This window comes from Chrysochloris asiatica, unplaced genomic scaffold (genome assembly GCF_000296735.1).
Source record: "Chrysochloris asiatica unplaced genomic scaffold, ChrAsi1.0 scaffold00045, whole genome shotgun sequence".
Lineage (NCBI taxonomy): Eukaryota > Metazoa > Chordata > Mammalia > Afrosoricida > Chrysochloridae > Chrysochloris > Chrysochloris asiatica.
In genome coordinates this window covers 11,942,030-11,967,954 of record NW_006408563.1, presented here as the reverse complement: position 1 = coordinate 11,967,954, position 25,925 = coordinate 11,942,030, and the positions used below count along the sequence as shown (strand labels likewise).

At 39.3% G+C, this 25,925-nt stretch overlaps 1 protein-coding gene across 1 annotated transcript in view; it reads right to left on the bottom strand.

Annotated features, from left to right (window-relative positions):
* The window catches only part of LOC102840945, a 54,683-nt gene that overhangs the window by 5,237 nt on the left and 23,521 nt on the right, over positions 1 to 25,925 (bottom strand). The window contains exons 3-4 of the mRNA XM_006862043.1: positions 11,018 to 11,208; positions 2,563 to 2,575 (exon numbers count right to left, since the gene is read on the bottom strand). Of these exons, the coding sequence (XP_006862105.1) occupies positions 2,563 to 2,575; positions 11,018 to 11,208 (204 nt within the window). The remainder of the gene's footprint in view (positions 1 to 2,562; positions 2,576 to 11,017; positions 11,209 to 25,925) is intronic.

Sequence of the window (25,925 nt, the reverse complement as noted above, 5' to 3'; positions counted from 1 at the left end):
GTTCGCAGCCCGAGTCGTAACCACTACGCTACCAGAGTCACTTCCTTCATCTCTATAGCCATGGAATTTTCCTGAATCTTCCACCTAGCATAGTTCAAGCTATCTTATACCATCATGAACCTAATAACTATCTCCTGTTCAGTAGAACTTCCGAACGTGATCATTCCTGCTAATAAATTAACTCATTACCTAAGAAAAATTATTAAAGGTAGAAATAGTTTAGCTGTTAAACCCTGAGTATGAGTTCCATAAAGAATAGACTTGTCCCAACACTAATTAATTAAAATGAAACCCTATTTTTAAAATTCCTTCAAAAGCATTTGCGTAGTGGTTACTAATCGGGCTGCGAACCGCAGGGTCAGCAGTTTGAAACTACCAGCTGCTCCGTGGGAGAAAGATGAGGCTTTCTACTCCCGTAAAGATTTACAGCCTCGGAAACCCTGTACAGGGTCGCTATGAGTCGGAACCGACTCCACGGCACATAACAACAACAACAACAACAACACTTCTGAGAAAAATGGAATTGAAATGCAGAAGTAACTTTTACAAGCTCTTTTAAATAAAATACGAGGTAAACAAAAACTACAGAAATAATCATGTTCTTGTATTGAACTTCAGTTATACTGTGGCTTTATTTTGTTGTATTGCTCTATTTCATTCAAGCAGTGAGTAAACAGAAACAGCTAATGAACCTGAAAAGTTTCTGACGTGATCAAGGTAGTAACTACTCCCTCCCTGAGAGGTTATGAAGCCATGACCCACTTCTTGCTTTCAAAAAAAGAAGAAAAGAAAACCACCTTTTCTGTCCAAATTCAAGCTTTTCCAATTTCCTCCACTTAATCCTTCCAAGTCCAACACCAACATGGTGATCTAATTGCAGTGAACCAAATTTTGAATTTAAATCCAGCGGTCCCATTGATATTATTCAAATGCTGAACCTGATTTTTTATGTTAATTTAAACCTAGTAAGAATTTTAAAATAAGAATCAAGGCCAGTAAATCATACTCTTAGTTAAATGTCATATAATTAAAAGTAATTTTTTTTTTTTTTCTCTCTAAAATTAGAAACCTGATGTGAAAGTGTGTTTCTCAGTTTGCGGTTTCACTCGGCTCCTGCCTCCCGCAGATTGGCACTCAGCTGCTTTGGTGGAGCACGCACCCCCTCACTGAGCAAGGCTGAAATCCCAATTTTATTCCAACGCAACTGTCACAACGCCCTGAAGCAAGCTAAAAACAAGAGAAAAAAATCCGTGGTATGATTTCACTTCCCATGTGTTCTTTAATGAAAAATTTATCATTCTAAATATTGGTGTTTACTCTTTCTTGGTTAAATACTTTTTATTTTTTTTATCAAAAAGAAAAAGAAACTGAGATTCAGTTGCTATTATTTCACAAGGAAATATAACAGGCCTGATGTTTCTCTGACAATTCTGTTATATTTCTTGTGTGGAAACACTGTATTTATCGTATACTGTACGGCTGGTGATTCAGACATTGTAGAGACCTTATGGTGAACTGATATAGATGTAAACTCTTTATGCCAGATTGTTTAAGCAGAAAAAACCCAAATGCACTTAATTAACATCTGATGTGTAGCTTTTGCAAACACAAATGCAATATTTGTGTTTGAGCACTGGCAGTAATGACTGTGAGCTATGCTATTAATGTCTGGTTTAAAGATGCTTGTGGTAGGACCGCGTCTGGAATAACACAAATAAAAACCTGCATTCAGACAAAACAATAGTGAAGAGCCCATTAGAAAAACGAAAAAGCAGCACTCTGGAGAAACACATGTATTTTTTTTTCTCCCTTTAGATCTAAATTATGCTCAAAAAAATAGTTCTAGGCATCATCGTTTTCAATAAATCAAAGGTGAAAAGTGTCTACATTTTTCTCTACAGAAAGAGTTTCATTTTAGGGGGTCAGCAGTTGCTTAGGGATGTCTTTAGAAACTCTATTTATTACATTACATTCCTCTTTTGTGGCTGGTATTAAAACAGAGAGTCAGCTGAGGTGGTGTTTTAGAATATTTGGCGTGTAAAAAATATGTATCTGAAGAAAGAACTTCAAATCTGTGGATTGCATTACAGTTTGAATAAATAGAGAAATTCGCATCGACCAATGTGAGACTTCTTCATTAGGTATGTTTTTACTGAACACATAGTGAGTGCCAAGGACTAAACAGGTTACTGGGTATAAAAACATGAAAAAAGTCACTAGCATACATTTGGTCTTTGGTTCATAATAATGGGACAAGACAACAGACTCTGAACCACAGGTTCAAAAACATAAGCCGTTTTGACACCAAAAGCAATTAGGCATCATTATGTATTGGTGCTTTGAATTTGTTAGAACACGTACTGGAGAGAAACCACAGCTGGAGCAGGATAGTTGATGACTCGAGCCATAAAACTCTAATATAACTGCTAAGTCCGATGCTCCCACAGAAGGAGGCGGCAGGCCTCTTACCCATGTGACTAAATCCACAGAAACAACAGCTAAAGGTGAACCATGAGGCACGTGGTTGGAAATTGCTCTGATGGCCCTGAACTCAAGTCTTACCTCTACGTGATACCTTCAAAAATATAAATAGAGGTAATTGGTACATTTTAGAATTTGGTGAGCATCTTTCTGCAAAATGGCTAAGAGGTTTTCGCACTCCACGAGGAGCTGTAAGCCTAAATTTATCAACTTTGGACCTTACAGAGCAATAGTGATCCTGAGGAAGAAATTCAGAGGTAGCACACTGTAACATCCTCATGCAGACAAGAAAGTCCAGTTGAGGGGAACTGCAGGACACTTGACTTTTCCAATAGTACAACAGTGCCTTTCCTGAGTTCATGCGAAACAGACTCTATGTCCTTCAAGTTTCAATTATAGGTTATATGTTTTAAAGACACTTCAAGGTTTTTATCATATCCTGCTTTTCCAACTAAACCTACTAGCAAACTTAAGACAATGAAAATAGGTTCCTTAGTACAAGACTCCTTTTGAAACTGGAAATGACTTTTCAAAGTCTAGGCTAAAATGTTTGGTATGGAGTAGACTGAGTTATTCAATGTTAAGAAAACTGCTTGATGCTGTACTTCTTATTTACAATACAGAGAAGAAAGCAGCAGTAGCTCTCAGGAACAAAAAAAATAAAGTCCCCAAATTCTAAAATGTACCAATCACCTCTATTTATATTTTTGAAGCTATCATAATATTAGGCGTTCTGTGGTGCTGTAGGATATGCATTGGACAGCTAACTGCAAGGTTAGCAGTTCAAACCTACAAGCCACTCTACAGGAGAAAGATGAGGCTTTCTGCTCCTGTATAGATTTAGAGTCTCGGAAACCCTATATGGGGTCACTCTGAGTCTCAGTCGACTTGATGGCAGTGAGTTTTGAGTGGTAGAAGGCATCATATGAAATGATAGTGTGGCACTGTAGGGTAAGTACTGGACCGCAAGATTGGTTTGAATCGCAAGCTCAGCAGTTCAAACTCACAAGCCACTCCTTAGAAACCCTAATCAGGGTCGTTGTAAGTTGGAACCAACTCGATGGCACTTAACAAGAACAATATTTTTTAACAATACTGCAGACATGTAAGTAGTTCATACAGCATGTAAGACAGCAAAGTTTAGATGGCCCCATAAATATTTAGGATTTTAAAATATATGTATAATGTGTTTATTTATAGATATAAAATTATCAACTATTACTGCTTTATACCCTCATTTATGTTCCTCACGAACTGGCTAACTACAAAATTTTAAGAGGAACTTGGCTTGAATAATTTTGTGTGTTTGGCATGAACTAAGGGTGTTAATCATTTCTAAGCTCACTTTTTCCCTCTTCTGTTTATAACATTTTTAGGGAACTTCAAAACAGAAACCTGTCCCCTTATAGATTCAGCTTTCTAGTGGGTAAATGCGCAAATTAATGTGTCACTGGAATGTTGACCGTAAGTGTTAAGCTGATAGCACCAATTATTTCTATTTAATCTTGTTTTAGGAAGAGAAACAAACATAGCAACAATGTGTTGAGGTTTTTCTGTTTTGATGGGGAGAGTGGAAAAATATGTTGAGAAACACTGATGTAACCAAAAAAATGTTAGAAAAATAAACAAAACCATTAGATTTGAAAATGAGGGTAGAAATCACTATGGTTTGAAACCAAATTTATTAAAAAATTAGATGACTAACATTTTTACCCTAATGATAAAGGTGTTATAAATCCTACTTCAAAAATAAAAAGCATTTGTTTCAAAAATAAATTATTTTGTTTTTAAGGGAGAAGATGTGCAATTAAGGTGAACTAAGATTTCAATTAATTATGTTTCTTAGTCTAATTGCAGTCAGTAGAATATTAGAAATTACCCATCTATCCACATCCCTCCCTATTCACTGTCCCTCCTTGACTACATTTTATTTTTCTGCTTCTAACATTTGCTTTGAACCTACTAAATGAGGTGTCATTCTTGGTGGAACTGCTAGGATGCTGCGGTGAAGGTTGCTTTATTCTACCTTGGCAACTTACATAATTTTCACATTTCTTGGACAAACTAGGTTGTCAGGAGATCTTACTCTTTCCAGGAGATACTTTTGAAATGGATACAATGGCTTATGCTACATTTTCCTTCTTATCCTGTAGAAAAATATTCTGAATCCTTCATTAAATCTCATCTAACTGGAGGCATTTAACTCAGCTTTTATAAAATTGAATACTAAGAAATCTTAGTAATTGCTCTTTGGGAAGAATGGGAAATAATCACAAAATCGACTTACAGATATTATGAAAATAAGTCAGAAGCTATAATAATTTTAAAACATCATCCTGATATATGGTATATATGAAGGTGAGTCAAAAAGAATTTCAACAAAATCACAGAAATCTTTATTAAGCAAAATATAAAATGTGAAGCTATTATTTCTCAACATATCCTCAATCTAGGCCTATACATTTCTTAAATTATTGTTTCCAATTCTCTTAACTGTTCACCCAAAGAGTTCTTCATTCTTTGATTTACAGGACATCAAAACGGCAGTTTGGGCATCCTGTGTTTGCATGCCACTGAGTCAGTTCAGACTCACAGTGACCTGGTATAGCACTTCTGGGAACGGCTGGTCCATCTGACTTGCTGACCTTGTGGTTAACAGTCCAGTGCTTATTCTACAGTTCCACACCAGCATCCTAGAGGAACTCAAATCGTGTTCTTTATAATAGTCTTTGCATTTGGGGAACAAAAATCAGTCTGAAGGGGTAAGATTAGGGGTATAGGCTACATGGGCTAAGGTTTTCTGAAGAAATTCTCATAGAACAGCCCCTTCTACCCTCAAAGAATGAACAGGCGAATTGCTGTGATGGAAAAGAAAGAAAGAAAAAAAAAAACCACCTAACTCCTTGGTGCAACTTTTCTGGCCTATTACTCATCAGTGGAGTTTTCAATGTTCTTACAACAACTGTTTAGAAGTTTCTGTGATCGTCCTACGTCCTTGGAGAAAATCTATCAAGTGTATCCCTTGGAAGTAACACAGCCACCATAACCTTACAATCTGCCCTCTCTGCCTTGAATTTTACTGGTCCTGCAAAAGTCAATGTTTTGATGGAACTTTTTTCTGAAGGCACCCAACAAGACTAAGACAGTGTATTACTAAGAAAACTTATCTGCAACCACCCACCCACCATACAGACATATTTAAACGCATTTTGTTTGGAATAAACCCAAGCATGTATAAACTGGAACCCAAGCAGCAATACTAGGTATTGTGTGTGTGTGTATGTGTGTATGTATGTATTTTGTAATACTGCAACCACAGTTTATGCTACTTTACATCCTTTGACCTTTGACTGACAATCCTCTCTGCCTAAAACTCTTTCCCCAATTACCACAAGGCTACTCTAAGGACTTTTGTTCTCTGAAGTCTTTATTAACACTGCCTCCACAATGAGATCTACTTCAGATTGTTGTTGTTGTTAAGCGCAGTGGAGTTGGTTCCGACTCATAGCGACCCTGTATAGGGTTTCCGAGGAGCGGCTGGTGAGCTTGAACCACCACCCTTGAGGTTCAAACCGACTTTGCAGTCCAGTGCATTAACCCACAGCACAACACTAGGACCCCTACTTTAGATTATCCCGTTCTAAATCACAATCACTCCATCCCAGAATTCTTTATTTTTTCTGTAGCACTTATCACTTTCTAACATACTATGCAATTCAGATAGTTCTTAAGTCCACTGTTTATTATCTATCTCCCAGTAGAACCTAATTCTATAAACACTTAGAAGTTCTCTGGACATGTTATTGGGAGGGACCGGTTCTTGGGGAAGAACATCATGCTTGGTAAGCAAAAAAGAGGACGACCATCAATGAGATGGGTTGACAAAAGGGCAGTGACGATGGACTCAAAGACAGCAGCAACTATGACGATGGCAAACAGCGGGGCAGTATTTTGTTCTGTAGTACACAGGGTCGGTAGGAGTTGTAACGGACTCGACGGCACCTAACAGCAATAATAACACGTTCTATTTTGCCTACTGATGGAAGTGTCTGGCACATTGTTGCCAAGGGCCGTCAAGTCAGTTCTGACTCAGAACGACCCTGTATAGGGTTTCCAAGACTGTAAATCTTTGCAGGAGCAAAAATCCTCATCTTTCAACTGAGTGTCTGCCACATAGTAGATAAGTAATAAATGTCTGTTTTATTAATTAACTACAGATTCTCTATATATTGTATTTTCCATGTCTTTAAAAAATACTTCCTAAACTTCATGCTTAACTATAGTCTTTACTTTAAATATAGTAGACTTCATTGTTGTTGCTCAGCGCTGTGGAGTTGGTTCTGACTCATAATGACCCTGTGTAGCGTTTCCAAGGCTGTAAATCTCTGTGAGAACAGAAAGGCTCATCGTTCTCCTCTAGAGCAGCTGGGGACTTGTGATTCACAGTCTAGTGCTTATTGTCCGGAGCCACAGCATGCCTCTGCTAGACTTTAATCACTCCCAAATACTAAACATTTACATTGTTTTTGGTGTTTGTTATTATTAACAATGCTTCCAGGTATTATTGCTTTTGTTATTTACCTACAATTTATTATTAGAATGAAAATTTCTGAAAGGTAACAATATACATTTTAGGAGTTTTAGACACAAATCTAATGTTGACCTTAGTTCTTGTTTTCAGATGCTGGACACCAGGGAAAGAAAAGATTTTCTTTTTAGTGACCTTTGTTAGTTATTAGTAATCAATGAGGGAACAAACACCCTGAGTTCCAGGTCCCTCCAGAACAGAATTATAACACCACTGGACTCCTGGAGGGTAAGCACTGGACTGAAAACCACAAGGTCAGTGGTTCAGACCCACCAGCTGCTCCTCGGAAACCCTATACAGGGTTGCTATGAGTCAAAGGCACTTAACACCAGAATATACCAGTTTATACTGGCATTAGCAGTGTGAGTACATCTAACTACATTTTCACCAGTATTAAATATTATCCTTAAGATACCCTGTTTAAATAATTTTTATGCTAATTTTGACATCTTGAAGTTGTAAGTTAAACCTTGTAGATTTTGATGAACTTCTCTACATAAAGCAAAGATCATGTAGGGTAAAACTAAAGAAAATATTAGAAATCCCGACTAGTTGTCTATTTGAAATGAAATAACGTAAAATATATATATATATATATGTTGTTTGTTTGTTTTTTTAAAGATAAAGATGATCTCAACCACAGGCAACCATAAAAGATGACTGGAAACAGTGTTCACTTTGGTTTAAATAATTAGAAATCCAATTTGTTCTTAGGATGGGTAATATAATTAGTGATGATATTAACCTGTTTTTTGTGTGAGGTTAAAATTCTTCTCCAATGTCAATCCATTCATTCTCAAAGCACCACAAAAATGAGAATTAAGTTATTCATGTATTTGCTTAAGCAAATGCTAGCTAACTCCAGTTCTTCTATAGTCTAATATTAGGGTTCCAATTTTCAATTCTTGACCCTTTGACTTTAATCCCAGTCCACTTAACACTGAACTGAAAGGTTTACAGTATTATCCCTTCAGTCTGTTGCTGTTGTTGTTAGGTTCCATCGAGTCGATACCAACTCATAGCGACCTTATTATGCACAGCGGAACGAAACACTGCCTGATCCTGGGCCAACCTCACTACTGTTGCCACGCTTGAGTCTATCGATGCTGCCACTTGGCCAATCCATCTCATTGGGGGGGTCTTCCTCTTTTTCTCTGACCCTCCACCATACCAAACATGATATCCTTCTCCAGCAACCGGTCCCTCCTGACAATATGACCGAAATATGAGAGACAAAGTTTGGCCATCCTGGCCTCCAAGGAGCACTCTGGCTGCACTTCTTCCAACAAAGATCTGTTGGTTCTTTTTTGGCAGCCCATGGCACTTTCAGTATTCTCCTCCAACACCATAACTCAAAAGCAGCAATTCTTCTACAGTATTCCTTATTCACTGTCCAGCTTTCACGTGCATATGAGGTTATTGAAAATACCATGGCTTAGGTCAAGCACACCTTAGTCCTCAAGCTGACATCTTTGCTCTTCAACACTTTAAAAAGGTCTTGTGCAGCAGATTTGCTAATGCAATGCGTCATTTGATTTCTTGACTGCTGCTTCTGTGAGTGTTGATAGTTGATCCACGAAGAATGAAGTCCTTGACAACGTCAATCTTTCCTCCGTTGATAAGAATGTTGTTTATTGGTCCAGTGCTCATCTGTCAGTTTGTCGTGCTGTGGTGGCTTGTGAGTTGCTGTGATTCTGAAAGCTATGCCACCGTTATTTTAAATACCAGCAGGGTCACCCATGGTGGACAGGTTTCAGATGAGCTTCCAGATGAAGACAGACTAAGAAGAAGGAGTGACGAACTACTTCTGAATATTTAGTCACTGAAAACCTTTTGAATAGCAGAGAAACACTTCAGTCTTTAGTGAAGCTCAAATTGGAAACCAGGAAATAGATTTCAGAAAACATAGTCACAGAACTTACACTTCTCCATTTGTGAGACAAATCATGGGAAAATATGTGAGGTTCAAATTGGCAGGGAACAGTTTGCTCCTTCTTTCCATAACTAAATACTGAACCACATTTATAATAACTTTTTAAAAATTTATGTTTTAGTTCAAAAAATTTCTTTATAGGGAAGGAAAAAAATGACCATTTAGTACCATCCTCAGTTTTTTACAGACATGTTTTTTACTTCGTATTCTTATAAGGCAGATACTATTAAGTCCATTTCACAAATATGAGAACTGGTGCTAAAGGAGATGAAGCAACATTTCAAGGTCACACAGCCAGTAAACAGCAGACTATATTTGAGCTTAGTGCCAAAGCCTGGGCTTTTTTTTTTTTTTAAACTGCATTTCTTGACTTGATTATGAATACCGTCATTTGTTTGAGAGCAGAATTCTGCACCAGAACTTAGTAACCAAAGGCATATGTGTAGATGATTCTGAAGGACTTTGGCATAGGCAGGCCACAGAGAAATGTGTTTCTTATGTTCAACCACCTCTTGCTCCTTGGGTATCGATTCTTTCAAGTGGTTAAATGATCAGCTGCTAACCAAGAGGTCAGAAGATCAAACCCACTAGTCACTGAGTGGGAGTCTGCCTCTGCAGAGATGATAGCCTTGGAAATGCTATGGGACAGTCCTTCCCCATCCTAGAAGGTCATTATGAGTCAGAATTGACTCAACAGCAATGGATCATTGCAGTCCTGGGAGATGAAAACAGCTAATGCACTCAATTGCTGCTAATTGAAAGGTCAGAGATGTAAGTCCTCGGAAAAAAAAGGTCTGGTGATGTCCTTCTGAAAAGCCAGCCACGGAAGGCATACTTCTTCTCTGACATACATGGGCTGCCATGAGTCAGAGTCCAGTCTATGGTAACTGGCTTTAAGGTGTTACTGAACATCCAGATGTTATCTAACATGGTCCAATTTATGACCCCTACAGAAAGCATTTAAGGAGCTATAGTAGTGTAGTGGTTACGAATCGGGCTACTAACCTCAAGGTCAGCAGTTCGAAACTACCAGACATTCCGAGGGAGAAGAGATGAGGCTTTCTACTCCCATAAAGATTTACAGCCTCGGAAACCCTGTGCAGGGTCACTAGGAGTCAGAACCGACTCCACGGCACTTAACAACAACCACCACTGAAAGCATTTGAGAATAAAGACGCAAATAAAGGACACTGGGTCAGTGGAGTATAAAGTAACCAGGATGTTGTTTGGGAGGAGGGCACTACTTTCTTATTCTAAGAGAAGTTCTAAGCACAGGATGGCAGGGATGGGGCTGGAGTAGCAGCAAGAGACAAGCTAGGGAGAGCCAACTCTTGTTTTTTTCTGTTTTAGGCGACCACTGTCTAGAAACATTCTAACTCAAGTTGCTGTCACAACTAATCAGCAGTTTCAAGTACCAACGTGCTCATGCTGGATGTTCAAGTACTAAAATTCTCTCCAACCTGCTGAAAAGTAAATGCCATCCAAGTCCCAAGGAGCCCTGTTGGCACAACAAGTTAAGCATTGGGTTGGTGGTTCAAATCCACCAGAGGACCCACTGGAAAGCGATGAGGCTGTCTGCTCCCATAAAGATTTACAGTCTCAGAAATGCCAGGGAGCAGTTCCACATTGTCCTACAGGGTCGCTGTGAGTTGGAATCAACTTGATGGCAGTGGGTGGTTATCGAAGTCCCTACCTGCCAAGTGCCCACTCTAGAACACACATCTCCATCACCATAACAGGAGGTCTCGGGATCCTGTCCAGGGCTAGCATCCCTTCCCATCAACATCAGCCATGATGCATGAGCGGTTACATAGCTTGAATATCACTCCTTAGGGCCCTCATCAATGCCCGCTCAGCTTATAGGTAAGACTAGGAGCCGAGAGGAGACCCTCATCAGATTCAAGAAGGAGTTATGACTGTAACCCTCCCTGCCATTTTACAGAACAACTAAGTAAGGGACCCCAGGACTCTATTATCAAGTTTTCAGAAAGAAACAAAACAGAACAAAATGTTACCGAACCTGTTAAACCACACCTTGGTGCAGGTGTGGAGCCTAGGTCAGGTTTCAGAGTACTGAGCTTCCTCCTTGTGAACCAGCCCAGCTGCTTCCTTCGCTGGACAAGACTGCGCTTCTCAGGCAGGTCAGCTTCACCGAAGAGAAAGACACTGCAGCCAGGACCACGCAGGACCAGGTGCTCCGCCAGGCCTACAGGCAGTACAGAGGGCAATCTTTACAAATCCTGCTGAAAATCAAAAGCTGGGGCATGATGAATTCTTCCTTAAAGATAGTTCCCAAATGTAAGTGTCTCTTTTATAATCAGCTGCCATCAAATCAAATCTAACTCATGGCAAACCCCATGAGTATCAGAGTAGAACTATACTCCATAGGATTTGCAATGATTTATTTGCTGGAAGTAGAACCCAGCCACACCTTCCTTCGGAACCTTCTCAGGGTGGGCTCAAACTTCCAATTCTTCATTTAGCAGTCAAGCACATTTAACATTCACACTCTCCAGGAACTCTCATCTTCACATAAAGAGGCTACAATTCCAAACCCAACTAATTTCACAAGGAAAATTTATCAGTAAGATTAATGAAATTAGTGACTTTAAGGACAATTTTATGATAGCCCCAACTTGTATACACTATTAAGAGATATAAAAAGGTAAGACTGGAAGGGCCAGATCCGCACTTCCCAATATAGTAACGACTACCTTGTTGCAGGTGAAAGATGAGGCTTTCTGTTCCCACAAAGATTTAAATTAAAGCCTTGGACACACTACAGGATCACTGAGTCAGAACCAACTCAACGGCATTAACAACAATGACAACCTTGTTGCTGTTAGGTGCCACTGGATTGGTTCTAACTCATAGTGACCCTGTGCACAAATGAATGAAGCACTGTCCAGTCGTGTGTCATCATCACAATTGTTGCTATGTTTGTGTCCATTGTTGCTACCACTGTCTCAATCCATCTCATTGAGAGTCTTCCTTTTTGTTGCTGGTCCTTCTCTAATTTACTAGCATGGTTTCTTTTCTAGGACTGGGTCTCTCCTGATAACACGTAAAAGTACGTAAGATGAAGACTTACTGTATTTGTTTCTAAGGAGTTTTCTGGGTGTACTTCTGCAAACTTGTTCTTTTGACAGTCCATGGCACCATCAATAGTTTTCACTAACACCAGGATTCAAGTGCACTGATTCTTCTATAGTCTTCCACAGTCATTGTGAAGCTTTCACATGCACATGAGGCCACTGAAAACACCAGGGCTTGGGTCAGGCACACTTCACTCCTCAAAGTGACCTTTTGCCCTTTGATACTTTAAAGAATTCTTTTGCATCAGAATTGCCTAATGTAGCATGTCATTTGATTTCTTGACTGCTGCTTTCGTGAGTGCTGATTATGAATCCAAGTAAAATCTTCAGCAACTTCAATACTTTGCCATTTATCATGATGTTATTTACTGGTCCAGTTGTGAGGATTATCACAGTTTTTTTGTTTTGTTTATTTTTTACGTAGAGGTGCAGTCCATACTGAAGAATATACTTTTTGATTTCATTAGTAAGTACTTCAAGTCCCCGTCCCTTCCCACAAGAAAGGTTATGTTATTTGCATATCGCAAGTTGTTGATGAGTCTTCCTCCAATCCTGATGTCAAATTCTTCTACATATAATACAGTTTCTGGGATTATTTGCTCAGTATACAGACTGAATAAATACAGTGAAAGGATTCAACTCTGATGCATATCTTACCTGATTTTTAAACCATTCAGTAGCCCCTTGTTTTGTCTGAACCACTGTTGCTTGGTCTATTATATATGGGCCCCTCATGAACACAATTAAGTGTTCTGGAATATCTATTCTGCACAATGTTATCCAGGCATTTATTATTATCTAGAGGCTTTCTAATCCCGTAAAGATTTACACCCTCGGAAACCCTGTACAGGGTCGCTATGGGTCGGACCCGACTCGATGGCACTTAACAACAACAACAACAACAACAGTGTTGAATGCCTTTGAATAATCAATAAAACTCAAGTAAACATCTTTCTGGTATTCTCTGCCTTCAGCAAGATCCATTTCATGTCAACAACAATATCCTTCATTCCACATCCTCTTTTGAATCCAGCTTAAAGGTTGGGCAGCTTACTGTCAATGACTGCTGCAACCATTTTTTAATTACCTTCAGAAACATTTTACTTCAATGTGACATTGAGCAATATTAATATTATTCCATATTCCTTGGGTCACCTCTCTTTGGAATGGTCATAAATTGATTAGCCAGGTAGCTGTCTTCCAAATAGACAAGTGAAGACCTGCAGTGATACATCACTTTGTTGAAACATTTCAATTTGTGTTCCATCGATTCCTGGAACCTTGTTTTTCACCAATGCCTTCAGTGCAGCTTGGACTTCTTCCTTCAGTACCACTGGTTCTTGATCATATGTTACCTCCTGAAATGAATATCAACCAGTTCTTTTTGATACAGTGACTCTGTGTATTTCTTCCATCTTATTTTGATGTTTCTTGCATTATTCAATATTTCTCACATGTTGTTGTTTTTAAGTGCTGTCGAATCGGTTGTGATGCATAGCAACCCTATATAGGATTTCCAAGACTGGAAATCTTTGCAAGAGCAGAAAGCTTCATCTTTTCTCCTGCAGAGCAACTGTTGGGCTTGAACCGCTGACCTTGGATCTACAATTAACATTCATGGAAGCAGCAGTCAAGAAATTAAATGACCTATTACATTTGGCAAATACACTGCAAAAGACCTCTTTAAAGTATTAAACAGCTAAGAGATCAGTTTGAGGATTAAGGTATGCCTGACCCATGGCATGGTAATTTCAATCACTTCATAAGCATGTGAATGTTCGACAATGAATATGGAAGACTTTAGAAGAATCTGATGCATTTGAATTGTGGTATTAGAGAAGAATATTAAAAGAAAGATGAAGCTTTCTGCTCCCATAAAGATTTTACAGCCTCAGAAACCCTATACAGTGTCGCTTTGAGTTAGAACTGACTCCACAGCACATAACCACCACCACCACTACCCTGGACTGCCAGAAGAACAAACAAACCTGTCCTGAAAGAATGACAGCTAGAATTCTCCTTAGAAGTCAGGATGGCAGCAACCATCTCTCTTCTCTACTTTAGACATATGATCAGGAGAGACCAATCCCTGAAGAAGGACATCATGCATGGTACAGTGGAAGGTTATTGAAAAAAAGGAAGACCCTCAACAAGATGGATTGACAAGGTGGTAACAACAATCGACTCAAATGTATCAACTGTGAGGATCGTGCAGGACCGGGTAGTGTTTTGTCTTGTTGTGTATAGGGTCACTGTGTCAGAACTGACTCAACACCACCTAACAACAACAACAATAAAATAATTGTTCCAGGCAAAGAACATCAGTGGGTAAAATGTCTGTACAATCTGACTGGGAACTTTACAATGACAGACAAAGATAATTCATTTTTACATCACTAGCAGTGAGACAAGCAGACATTGTGGCCTCCTGGTACAATACAGCAGGTTTCCTGGCAGTGTACTGGGTAAGTGTCCAGCTGCTAACTGAAAGGTCTGCAGTTTGAACCCACCAGCAGCTCTGCAGGAGAAAGAAGTAACAGTCCTCACTCATAAAAATTGTTGTTGTTAAATGCCATGAATTAGTTCCGACTTACAGCAACCCTCTATAGGGTTTCTGAGGAGTGGCTGCTGAAGCTCAATCAAATTTCTAGAACTAAAGTATAGATACAAGAAATGTAGGGGAGAGACAGAGATGACATGACACCAAACAGAAGAAGCGAACAAATTCACAATGAGTATGTTCTACAGGACTAAAATTGACACAGTTTAGGCAACAAATGAATCGCAAAGGAAATAAGGGTGAACAAGGGACTGGTCTAGAGCAAAACAAAACAAAACTCAGACTCATACAAAAAGTCTAGCCTTAAAGGTCTGGTCGAGATGGATGGAACCCCCCAAACTATGGCCCTTAGATGCCCTTGAAACTTGGAACTGAACTCACCCTTGGGACTCAATTTTCAGCCAAACAATGTTATTGTTGTTGTTGTTGTTAAGTGTCGCCAATCAGTTCCAATTCATAGGGTTTCTCAAGAGTGGATGGTAAGCTTGAACCACCAACCTTGTGGTTCAAACAGACCTTGCAGTCCAACACATTAGCCTACTGCGCCACACCAGGATTCCAGCCAAACAATGGTGGTGGTGGTGTACCGTGGAGTCAGTTCTAACTCACATAGGGTCAGTTCTAACAGTGCATACGGTTTCTGAAGCTGTAAATCTTTACAGGAGCAGAAAGCCTCATCTTTCTCCCACAGAACAGCTGGTAGTTTTAAACTGCTGACCGTGAGAGCAACAGCCCGACTTGTAACCACTACGTTACCAGAGATCCTTCAGTCAAACAACAGACAGACCTGTAAGATAAACTTTAACACCAGAAAGGTACAAAGCCTTTATAACAATCCAACCATACAAGATCAAAAGGGCAACATTTGCTAAGGGAGAAAGCTCAGAGAACTGACAGGAAAGACAGACAACTGGAAATGGGAAACACAGGGAGGAAGTGGGAAGATTAATGCTCCACTGTGGGGCAATCAATGTCACAAAACAAAACGTAGGAATTATTGAATGGGAAACCAATTTGCTCTGTAAATTTTCACACAAATCACAATAAAAAATTAGAAAGAGAAACTCAGATACAACTATCAGTGTGATGTGTGAATTACTTGTAGGACCAGAGTCCAACAAATCCACTAGAGGAATATCTTTTCTAGGACTATATATATACACTGTTCTTGTGGTTGTTAAGTGCTGTTGAGTCAGTTCCAACTCACAGCAACCCTGTCTAGGGTTTCTCAGGAGTGGATGGTGAGTCGGGATCACCAACCTTACAGTTCTGTTTATCCTACCAGGACTCCATACAATGATGTTGTTAAGTGCCGTTGAGTCTTTCCTACCCATAGCAACCCTGCATAGGGTTTCTGAGGAGCAAATAGTGAGCTTGAACCGCCGATCTTTACAGTCCAGCTCATTAAACTACAGTGCCACACCAGGAATGCATACAATGCTAGATGGCACAAAATAATGACCATTTTGGCAATTGTGGTATTGTAGTTTTACAAGAATATATCCATATTGCTTAGAGATGTCCATTAAATATTTAGGGATGAAATACCCAATGTTTGGGATTTACTTTAAATACTTTATTGCTGTTGTTAAGTGCCATCAAGTTGGTTCCGACTCATAGCAACCCTATATAGGATTTCCAAGGAGCGGTTGGTGTGTTTGAACTGCTGACCTTGTAGTTTGCAGCCCAGGACTCCAAATACCAGACAAATGAAAAACAGAGGAGAGAGAAAATGAAGGAAGGGGAAGTGCTGAAGGGAAAAGAAAGAGGGAGGGAAGGGAAGGAGAGAAGAGGAAATATGTGGGGGAGTAGAAGGTAAGGGAGGGGAATAAAGACAAGTAAAGGTGAATGACACTGTCCCATAGACTACAATGCAGAAACTAAAGCATCTACCATGATGCCTGATACAAGGTTGTTGTTGTTGTTGTTATGTGCCATGGAGTCGGTTCTGACCCATAGCGACCCTGTACAGGGTTTCCGAGGCTGTAAATCTTTACAGGAGCAGAAAGCCTCATCTTTCTCCCGCGGAACAGCTGGTAGTTTCAAACTGCTGACCTTGTGGTTCACAGCCCAATTAGTAACCACTACGCAACCAGAGCTCCTTGATACAAGGTAGTTACTGAGTAAATTCTAGCAACACCTGCATATTTTTACAACATTCCTTTTCTATTATCTTTTCACCACAAATCACAGTGTAAGAAATCAAACTTCATCTTTCTGTAATAAAGCAAGCATATGATACATTTCATTAGTCTCAGTACCAAGGCCAAAATGATATGCCGTACTCAGTATAGTAAGGTACATCTTTGTACTTAAACTTGTGTCTCCAATGTTTGCTTACAAACCTATCCATGACAGGGAGGTATTTATAATTTTGTTCAAAAATAAATTTAGATTGCCTACATTTGAAATGTTGTTACGTGCTATCAAGTCAGTTCTGACTCATAGTGACCTGGTACAGGGTTTCCAAGGAGCAGCTGGTGGATCTGAACCAACAATCTTATGGTTAGCAGCCCAGTGCTTATCTTAGCACCCCACACCAAGGGTTCACATTTGAAATTAAATTTAGTCAGAATATTTACTAGCAAGTGGCTGCACTTGTGATGTAACTTGTGTATTCAAAAGAGCGCCTTTAAATTGCATCACTGGCGCTGTAGGTTAATGCTCTGGACTCCAAAGTCGGTTTGAACCACAAGGTGGGCGGTTCAAGCTTACCAGCTGCTACTTGGCAACCTTGTACAGGGTCTCTATAGGTCAGAACCGATTCGATGGCACTTAAAAACAACAAATTTGATTTTCACAATTAACCTCTGCAAAAATCAGACCCTGTAACTTCAAATGCCCAGATCATACAAATAAAGAAGATATATTAAGGAAGATAAAAATTCTGAGTGCCTCAAATTCAAGCCTGTGTAAAAAGAAATCATCAGTTAGGGTTAAGCAGTACTAGTAACAAGGAGCCCTGGTGGCATAGTGGTTATGACTCAGGCTGCTAAGCTCAAGGTCAGCACTTTGAAACTACCAGCCGTTCTGCGGAAGAACGATGACGCTTTCTGCTTCCATAAACATCTGCAGCCTCGGAAACCCTATGCATGGTCACTGTGAGTTGGAACTGACTCCAAGGCACACCACCACCTCAGCACTATTAAAGCAACAGTTTTGTGCAAATTTCCTATGAAGTCACTGCACTGTGGTTTACTATAGCCCTCTTAGCTGTCTGTTCTACTGCCCTCTATAGAGGCGGCAAACTTTCCCAAAGCAGGGACTTTAGCATTTTCAATGAAAACAAGAAACCAGAACTTCTAACGGAATCCTGCTTCACATTTATATTATCCTTCCACTAGGATTCATTTCTACTTCTCTTGTGTTCAAGTAGTATTTATAGCTTTTATAATAACTTCCTTGAGTGATGAAAACAGTTAACATAATTGACTGCCAGTTACAAGGTTGAAGATTCTAGTCTACCCAGAGGTACCTTGGAAGAAAGTCCTGGTGATATACTTCTGAAAAACCCAGCCATTGAAAACCCTGTGGAGAATTTGTACTCTGACACATACGAGGTCAGCTCAATTTATATATCACCAAATCTAATCTACTTTAACTGTATGAGGGGGCTTCAAAAAGTTGATGGAAAATGGTATGAAAAGATAATGGAATTTTTCTACAAGCTTTCTGAAGCTCCATTATATAGTTAAGCGAGGACTGTTGTTTCCCTTCTAGGTTTATTGTTCCCTGAAGGCAGTACCTTGTAAATAATTCAACAAATGTCTGTTAAATTGAATGTGCTAAATTTGGTCCCTGTGCACCCTGCAGATGTTGGACACTCTGCAAACCAGGAACATCAGTGTCAGTTCCAAACCTAGAGATGAGAGTAAGTAAGAGGTCACAATGCTAACAGAATGATAACTCAGTTCAACACCAGCAGGAGTACACTGCATTCCTAAGGAGAGGACAGGGCATCAAATTTTCCACAGTTGACTTCAGGGTCTACGAGCTGTCCTCACGACAATGGTCCATCAATGTCACATGTTCCTGTGAGACACCACACTCAGTTGATATTGTCAGATGAGGCAAATGCCTGAATCACTCAGCCTTGAAGGAAGCAAACCTAACTTTTTAAAACTTCCCAAATTGCTCTTACCAAAAGGCCAATTTTGGGGGTTTTTTTCCTCTTTTTTTGACAAGCTTTTCCCATCACTACTATTAGTGGTTTTAATCTTTCCATTCTCTCTAGATATATTCTGAAAAGGCTGATCTTAATATATTTTAGCCTCCATGGTTGGCAGACCTTATTTACTCACAAAAGGTTGTCTGCCATTTCTATATATGTGCACGTTAACACCTGCAGTCTTCACTTGAGAGGGTTCTGTAATGAGCGTGACTGTTCCTCTTTGCAAAAGGAGGATCAAAGCCATAAGATGTTTCTTTCATGCAGTGAAAAGTTTTAAGCGTCATGTTTTTAACACACGTTTATGCCTGTAATGGACATAACCATGGCTGAAATATAAGATTTTATTGAGAATATAAAGTAATGAAGACAGTACAAGAAGGCAGCATTTAAGAAGCTGCTTATTAATTAAATGGCTATGATTACCTTACCATAACACGCACCATCCTACTCTTTCTGTTTTTGTCTCTCAGGAATGATTTAGGATAACTGGGGTAAAGAGTTAAAATTGAACTGCTACAGGGTTAGAACTGCATTTCTGTTCCTCAAGCAAGGTAACTGATAGATTGTTTTGTTACATTTTTAATACCAGCCAAAATGTACAACTAAGAAAACAAGTCTCTCATGTTCTTTCCTCCAAGAAAAGACAAAATTCGCTTTCCCTGACCTGCCTTGTGAAAATGGGTAGTTTATTATTTTTTCAAGAACCTGAACTGATACAATAAAAATATCAAATATTTTCAAAACCACATAATCAGCAAAGAATTATTTTTCAACCCCAGTCACCTCAGACTCAAGGGGAAGAAAAGAGGGGAAAGGCACAAAATCTAAAAATTAAACTGGGTGCCAGACATGAAGTTTTATGAAGCGCCCTCTACTTTTAGTATAGCTCTCTTAAAATAGCCACGTTTCTTGTTTAGTTGATTTTTTATTTATGTATTTTTTAATGAGATGGGAAAAAATTCTCTATCAGAAGCCATAAAAAAATCTCTCAGATGGTAAAACAGATAGCCCTAAAAGATTTTTTTTTTTTTTGCCTAAATTCATACATGTACCTAAAATAAAACTGGCCGAGGAATCACAGTACAGTCCTTTCAAAAAGAGGGACATCTGAAGACACAGCAGAGCAGTGTGATGTTCCTCGTGTCTAATGGACTGCAGAGCAGGAAAAAGCATTCTGAGTTTAGTCTATTGAAGAGGAGTGGTGGAAATGTCTCTCTTTGCAATTCAAAATTATTTTAGAGATAAAGCATTTCTTTTTCAATGTCTTCAGTAAACAGAGCTGTTAAGAATTGCCTCCCAAGCATCCCCAAAGAGTACAAAGCTAACCAGTATTCACCCCATATGCTCGGCTTTGAAGTGTGAAGCTGTGACTGTCCCACTAGACTCTTACACCACCATCAAAGCCATCTCATTACGCCCAGCGTTGTGAGTTAAGGCGCGGGGCGGTAACCACTCCAACACAAACACTGCATTAACAAAGCAACCGCAATATTCCTCCCCCACATGGCTAGAACTTGAAGAAATTCTTACCATATGTACACATGCACCAGATACCAAATTTACTGTGTTAGAACACCCCTGAGAAGTACATTAAACATGCTGACTTGAACTGGATGTTATTCAGGGGCTGGAAAAAGTACAATGCAGCTGGATCTTGATGATGAAAGAACAGAAACACGAGGTTGAAAAATGAGATCAAGCACAATTCCTAAATTGCATTTCTACTGACATGTTCTGTTGACTGGTACTCCTTGAGGTAGCAGAAAGCAATTTAAGGAGGAAAACAAAACTCTATTCCACATCACTGGATGCTACTGTTTACTGTCACATTTTCTTTCTAAAGGACAAATCAGCTTACAAATAATGATATGCTGATAACAGTGTCATGTTTCCAAATAAACAGGCTCTGCTAAGAAAAGTCATTTGACTTGCATTTCTAAGTTGTCATTTTGTCAGTGGCATGGAATTAAAAAAAAAATGGAAAGGGACAAAACTTACCTCTTATGGAAATAAGGTCAGGAAAGTAACCTGATTCTTTCAGTATAAAACCTAATCCATAACCATTTAAATGAATGTACCTAATGAGTCCATCCCTTTGTATTTACTCCAGAGAAATCCTTGCATTTGTGCATAAAGAAAACTATTCAAGAATGCTCGCTGCTATATTATTGTAATAGGAAAAATGAGAAATAATTTGAATATCCACAAACAATGAAAATAGGAAAAATGTGATACATTCATACTTTGATAACTACCCAGCAGGTAAAAGGAATGATCTAGAACGATATGGAGAACTACATCTAGATTTTCAAGATACCTTGCTGAATTAAAAAGTATGAGAGTGATGTTGTTGTTAAGTGCCATTGAGCTGGTTCTGACTCGCAGCAACCCTGTATAGGGCTTCTGAGGAGTGGCTGGTGGGTATTAACTGCTGACCCTGTGGTTAGCAGTTCAGTGCTTATCCTACAGTGCCATACCAAGGACATAAGCAATACTAGATTTATTAGATTTATGACACTATACTGAATGACATCTATGCAAGTAAGCCTGAAGAAAATTCTGAATCAGGGCATAGTATCCTAATGAGTCCATGGTCGCAGTCACTATGGTCAATCCATTCCATTGATGGTCTTTCACTTTTTTACCCACCCTCTGCTAAGCGTCTCCAGCCAGGGATGTCTGGATGAGGTCTCCAGCCAGAGACTGGTTTCTCTTTAGTTAGATGAAAGCAAGCCTTGTCACTCTCACTTCTGAGTGCTGGTCGTGTTGCTTGCCATTAAGTCAATTCCAACTCATAGCGACCCAGTGGAGGGTTTCTGAGGCTGTAAATCTTTACTGGAGCTGAAAGCATCAGATTTCTCCCGTGGATCAGCTGGTGGACTCAAACTGCTGGCCATGATACATTCAGTATTTTTTGCCAACACCATAATTCAAAAGCACCAATTCTTCTTTCATCTTTCTTATTAACTGTCCAGTTTTCACAGGTATATGAGACAATTGAAAATACCATAGCTTGTTCAGTAGCACCTTAGTCCTTAAAATGACATCTTTACTTTTTAACACTTTAAAAAGATATTTTGCAATAGATTTACTTAACGGCATATGTACTTTCATTTACTGACTATTGCTTCCATGGGCTCTGACTGTGGATGTAAGTAAAATGAAATTCTGGACAACTTCATTCTTCATTTCTCATGATGCTGTGAGGACTTTTGTTTTCTGTATGTTGAGGTATAATCCATACTGAAGGCTGTAGTCTTCGATTTTCATCAGTAGAGCTTTCTGTTCGTTTTTGTTTTGTTGTTGTTACATGCCGTCGAGTCGGTTCTGATTCACAGTGACTCTATACAGGGTTTCCAAGGCACAACTGGTAGGTTTGACCTGCAGACTTGTGAGGGCAGCAGGCCAGCACTCCTTATTTGGAACACTTCAAGCCAGTCCAGTTCTGTCTGAGGTCCTCTGGACTTAGTATTCCCCCAGTTCCCTATGCGCTGGGGGCTTTCTCCTCATTCTAACCTTAAATCAAATATCACTTCCTTAAAGTTCTATCCTTAAATCAAATGTCCTTCCTCCTTTGCTTTGCAAGGTCCATCCTACTTTGACATTCTCTCCACTGTACTGAATGTCTTAGATGTTTTTGTAACTGTTGTCCTCATTAAAGAACAGTCTATGGTGCCCTACACCTATAACAGAGTCCTGGTGAGGTGCCGTAGCACAAGCACTGGACTGCTAACCACAATGTCAGTGGTTCGAACTCACCAGTTGCTCCTTGAAAACCCTATAGAAGGTCACTATGAGTTGGAACTGACTCGACAGGACTTACCACCAACAACACCTGCAACAGTGCCCTGCTCTTGGTGCTCCAAAAACGTAGAATGAGTACTTCTGAAAGTCTGGACTTTCAAGCAAGAAAGAAAGGTAGTAATTAATCTCCAACCACCTGTGAAGCTGACTGAAAATTTCTGTGGATGAACATTTTATTTCAAAGAGAGAATCCATGGGTTTCATTAATTATCAAGGGTCCCTCTGATCCCAAAAAAACACTGGTTGGGAACTTCTGTTTTACAACAAGTTTGCTGAAACCCTTTTCCCTGTGATTGAGGAATATGCCATGACCTAGTTAAAGACATTACACATTTGTAGTGTGGTTAAGTATTGAACAACGAATTTCCATCATCTTGAACCCTAAACTGAGGAAGGAATAAAGGAGAGCTTTTTCTAGGAAATAAGCCCTTTTCTCAGTATATGCTAAGCTGCATTTTGAGAACTCGGTATGTGTCTCTCAACTTAGCAAAAATATCTGCTTATAATAAGGGGAGCACAGTGGTTCTGTGGGATAGGCACTGGACTGTGAATCATAGGGTCAGCGGTTTGAGCCCACCAGCAGGTCCAAGGAGAAAGATGTGGCTTTCTGTCCCTGCAAAGATTTACCACTTCAGAAACCCTATATAGCAGCTGTTAACTTAACAACAACAACAATCCTGGTATGGCACTGAAGGATAAGCATTAGACTGCCAATCACAGGTTGGGGGGGGTTTAAATCTACCAGCCACTCCTTGGAAATCTTATAGAGGGTCATTATGACTCAGTACTGACTAGATTTAACAACAATATATGCACATCATAACTTGGCAGGGGTGGGTCAAAGAATTCAAATTGGGAGTGATAGTAAGAGTTGAATTTGAATGCTACTTATAATGCCTAAAATTTTCAGAAAGAAAATTAGTAAGCAGTCACAGACAGTGTCTAATAAACAGTTGTGAGGAATCTTATGTTCAGCTGTTATCTTGATAAAAAACATAGAGTAAGTTTCTTAATGTTTCTGTTTTTCAGCCATAGAATAAAAAACATAACAAAACAAGACTTAGCTTCTATCCTATTATAGACATCTTCTAAGAATGGTTTCCCCAAAACTCTTACTATGCCATGTATTTTCATAGGTATATATGTATGTAGGGGTCCTGGTGTGGCACTGTGGGTTAATGCGCCAGACTGCAAAACCATTTGAACTGCAAGGTCGGCAGTTCAAGCTCACCAGCTGCTCCTCAGAAACCCTATACAGGGTCACTATGGGTCGGAACCAACTCAGCAGCACTGCACAACAACATATGTATGTATGTGTTGTTGTTGTTGTTGTTAAGTGTCATCAAGTCGGTTCCTACCCATAGCGACCCTGTACAGGGTTTCCGAGGGTGTAAATCTTTACGGGAGTAGAAAACCTCATCTTTCTCCCACAGAGAGGCTGGTAGTTTCGAACCGCTGACCTTAAGGTTCACAGCCCGATTCATAACCACTATGCTACCAGAGCGCCTATGTATGTGTATATATGTATATATATACATATATATGTATGTGTGTATTGTTGTTGTGTGCTGTTGAGTTGGTTCCAACTCATAGCAACCCCATATGGGACTTCTGAGAGTAGCTGGTGGGTTTGAACTGCTGACCTTTTGGTTACCATTCCATTGTGTATTCTACAGCACCACATTGGAAGTTGTCAAAAATGAAATGGAATGCATAATGATTATATGCTAGGCATTAGTGAACTGAAATGAACTGCTGTTAGCCATTTTTAATCTGACAGCCATATGGTTTACTATGCTGGGAATGGCAAATTGAAGTAGAATGGAATCACATTCATTGTCAAAATGAACAGTCAAGATCATAACACTTGAAGTACAATGCTGTCTGTGATAGGATTATATCTATAGATCTACACGGAGGACCAGTTAATACCACTATTATTCAAATGTACACACCAATCACTAAAGCCAGTTTTGATGACATTGAAGAATTCTACCAATTTCTTCAATCTGAAATTGATCACACATGCAATCAAGATGTAATAATAATTATTAGTGATTAGAATGTGACAGTTGGAAACAAAGAAGAAGGATCAGTAGTTGAAAAATATGACCTTGGTGGTAGAAATGATGCTGGATAGAATTTTGCAAGACCAAAGACTTACTCATTTCAAATATCTTCTTCAAACAATATAAAAGACAACCATACACACACAGGAATCCAACTGAATATATCTGTGGGAAAAGATGCTGGAAAAACTCAATATTATCAGCTAAAAGAAGACCAGGGGCAGATTGTGGAACAGACCATTAAATGCTCATATGCAAGTTCAGACTGAAACTCAAGAAAATTAAAACAAGTCCACCAGAATCAATACATGACCTTGAATATACCCCACCTGAATTTAGAAATCGTCTCAAGAACAGATTTCATGCATTAGACACTAATGACCAAAGACCAAAGGAGTTGTAGAATGACATTAAGTACATCATAAAGGAACAGAGCAAATGGTCATTAAGAAGACAAGAAAGAAGGAAAAGATAAAAATGGATGTCAGGGAAGAAAAACAAGATTGCAGATCTGGCAGAAGTGCAGTGAGGAGCTCCGTCAGCAACAACACAGAATACTGGACCAAGCAGGCTCAGGGGATGGTGCCAGAACTCTAAACCACATATAAAGGAATATTTTAAAAGTTGGAAGGCGTATAGTTAAGGGAATTTGTAGCAGAAGCAAGAAATCCATTGCTTTCTAATTCAAAATGCTCAGCTGCTCCCAGAGCCGCCATCTTGGGCAAGACCAAGTGGGGAAGGATCAGAGCAGCCACGGACGCCTGAAGAAGAGTGAAAAGGGTAGCTCATATCCTGATCATATCTACCTGGAGGTAATCAGAAAGCATAAAATACCAAAATACACACTAATCTAAGTATCAAGGCCACAGATAACTCCTGAATATGGCCAAAAAACAGAAATAGATGACCATATCAGCACATGTCCAGCAATGAGATAAAGTGACTGAGGCAAATGAGATGGAAGTAGACCTACAATCCATACTAGAAGATGGGCAGGCTTTGGAAATGCCTTAGAAGGAATTCAGAAAAATGATTATAAAATGTATCAAAAACTATACAATGGAGTTGAGAAAAATAAGGAAGAAATCAGGAAAGTGCTACAGGAATAATCAAATTAGATAGATACAGCATTAGAAACAATTCAAAACCTACAGAAAGAGGTCCAAATGATTACTAATAGAGTATCAGAAATGGACAATACACTGAAAGGGCAAAGGAGTAGAA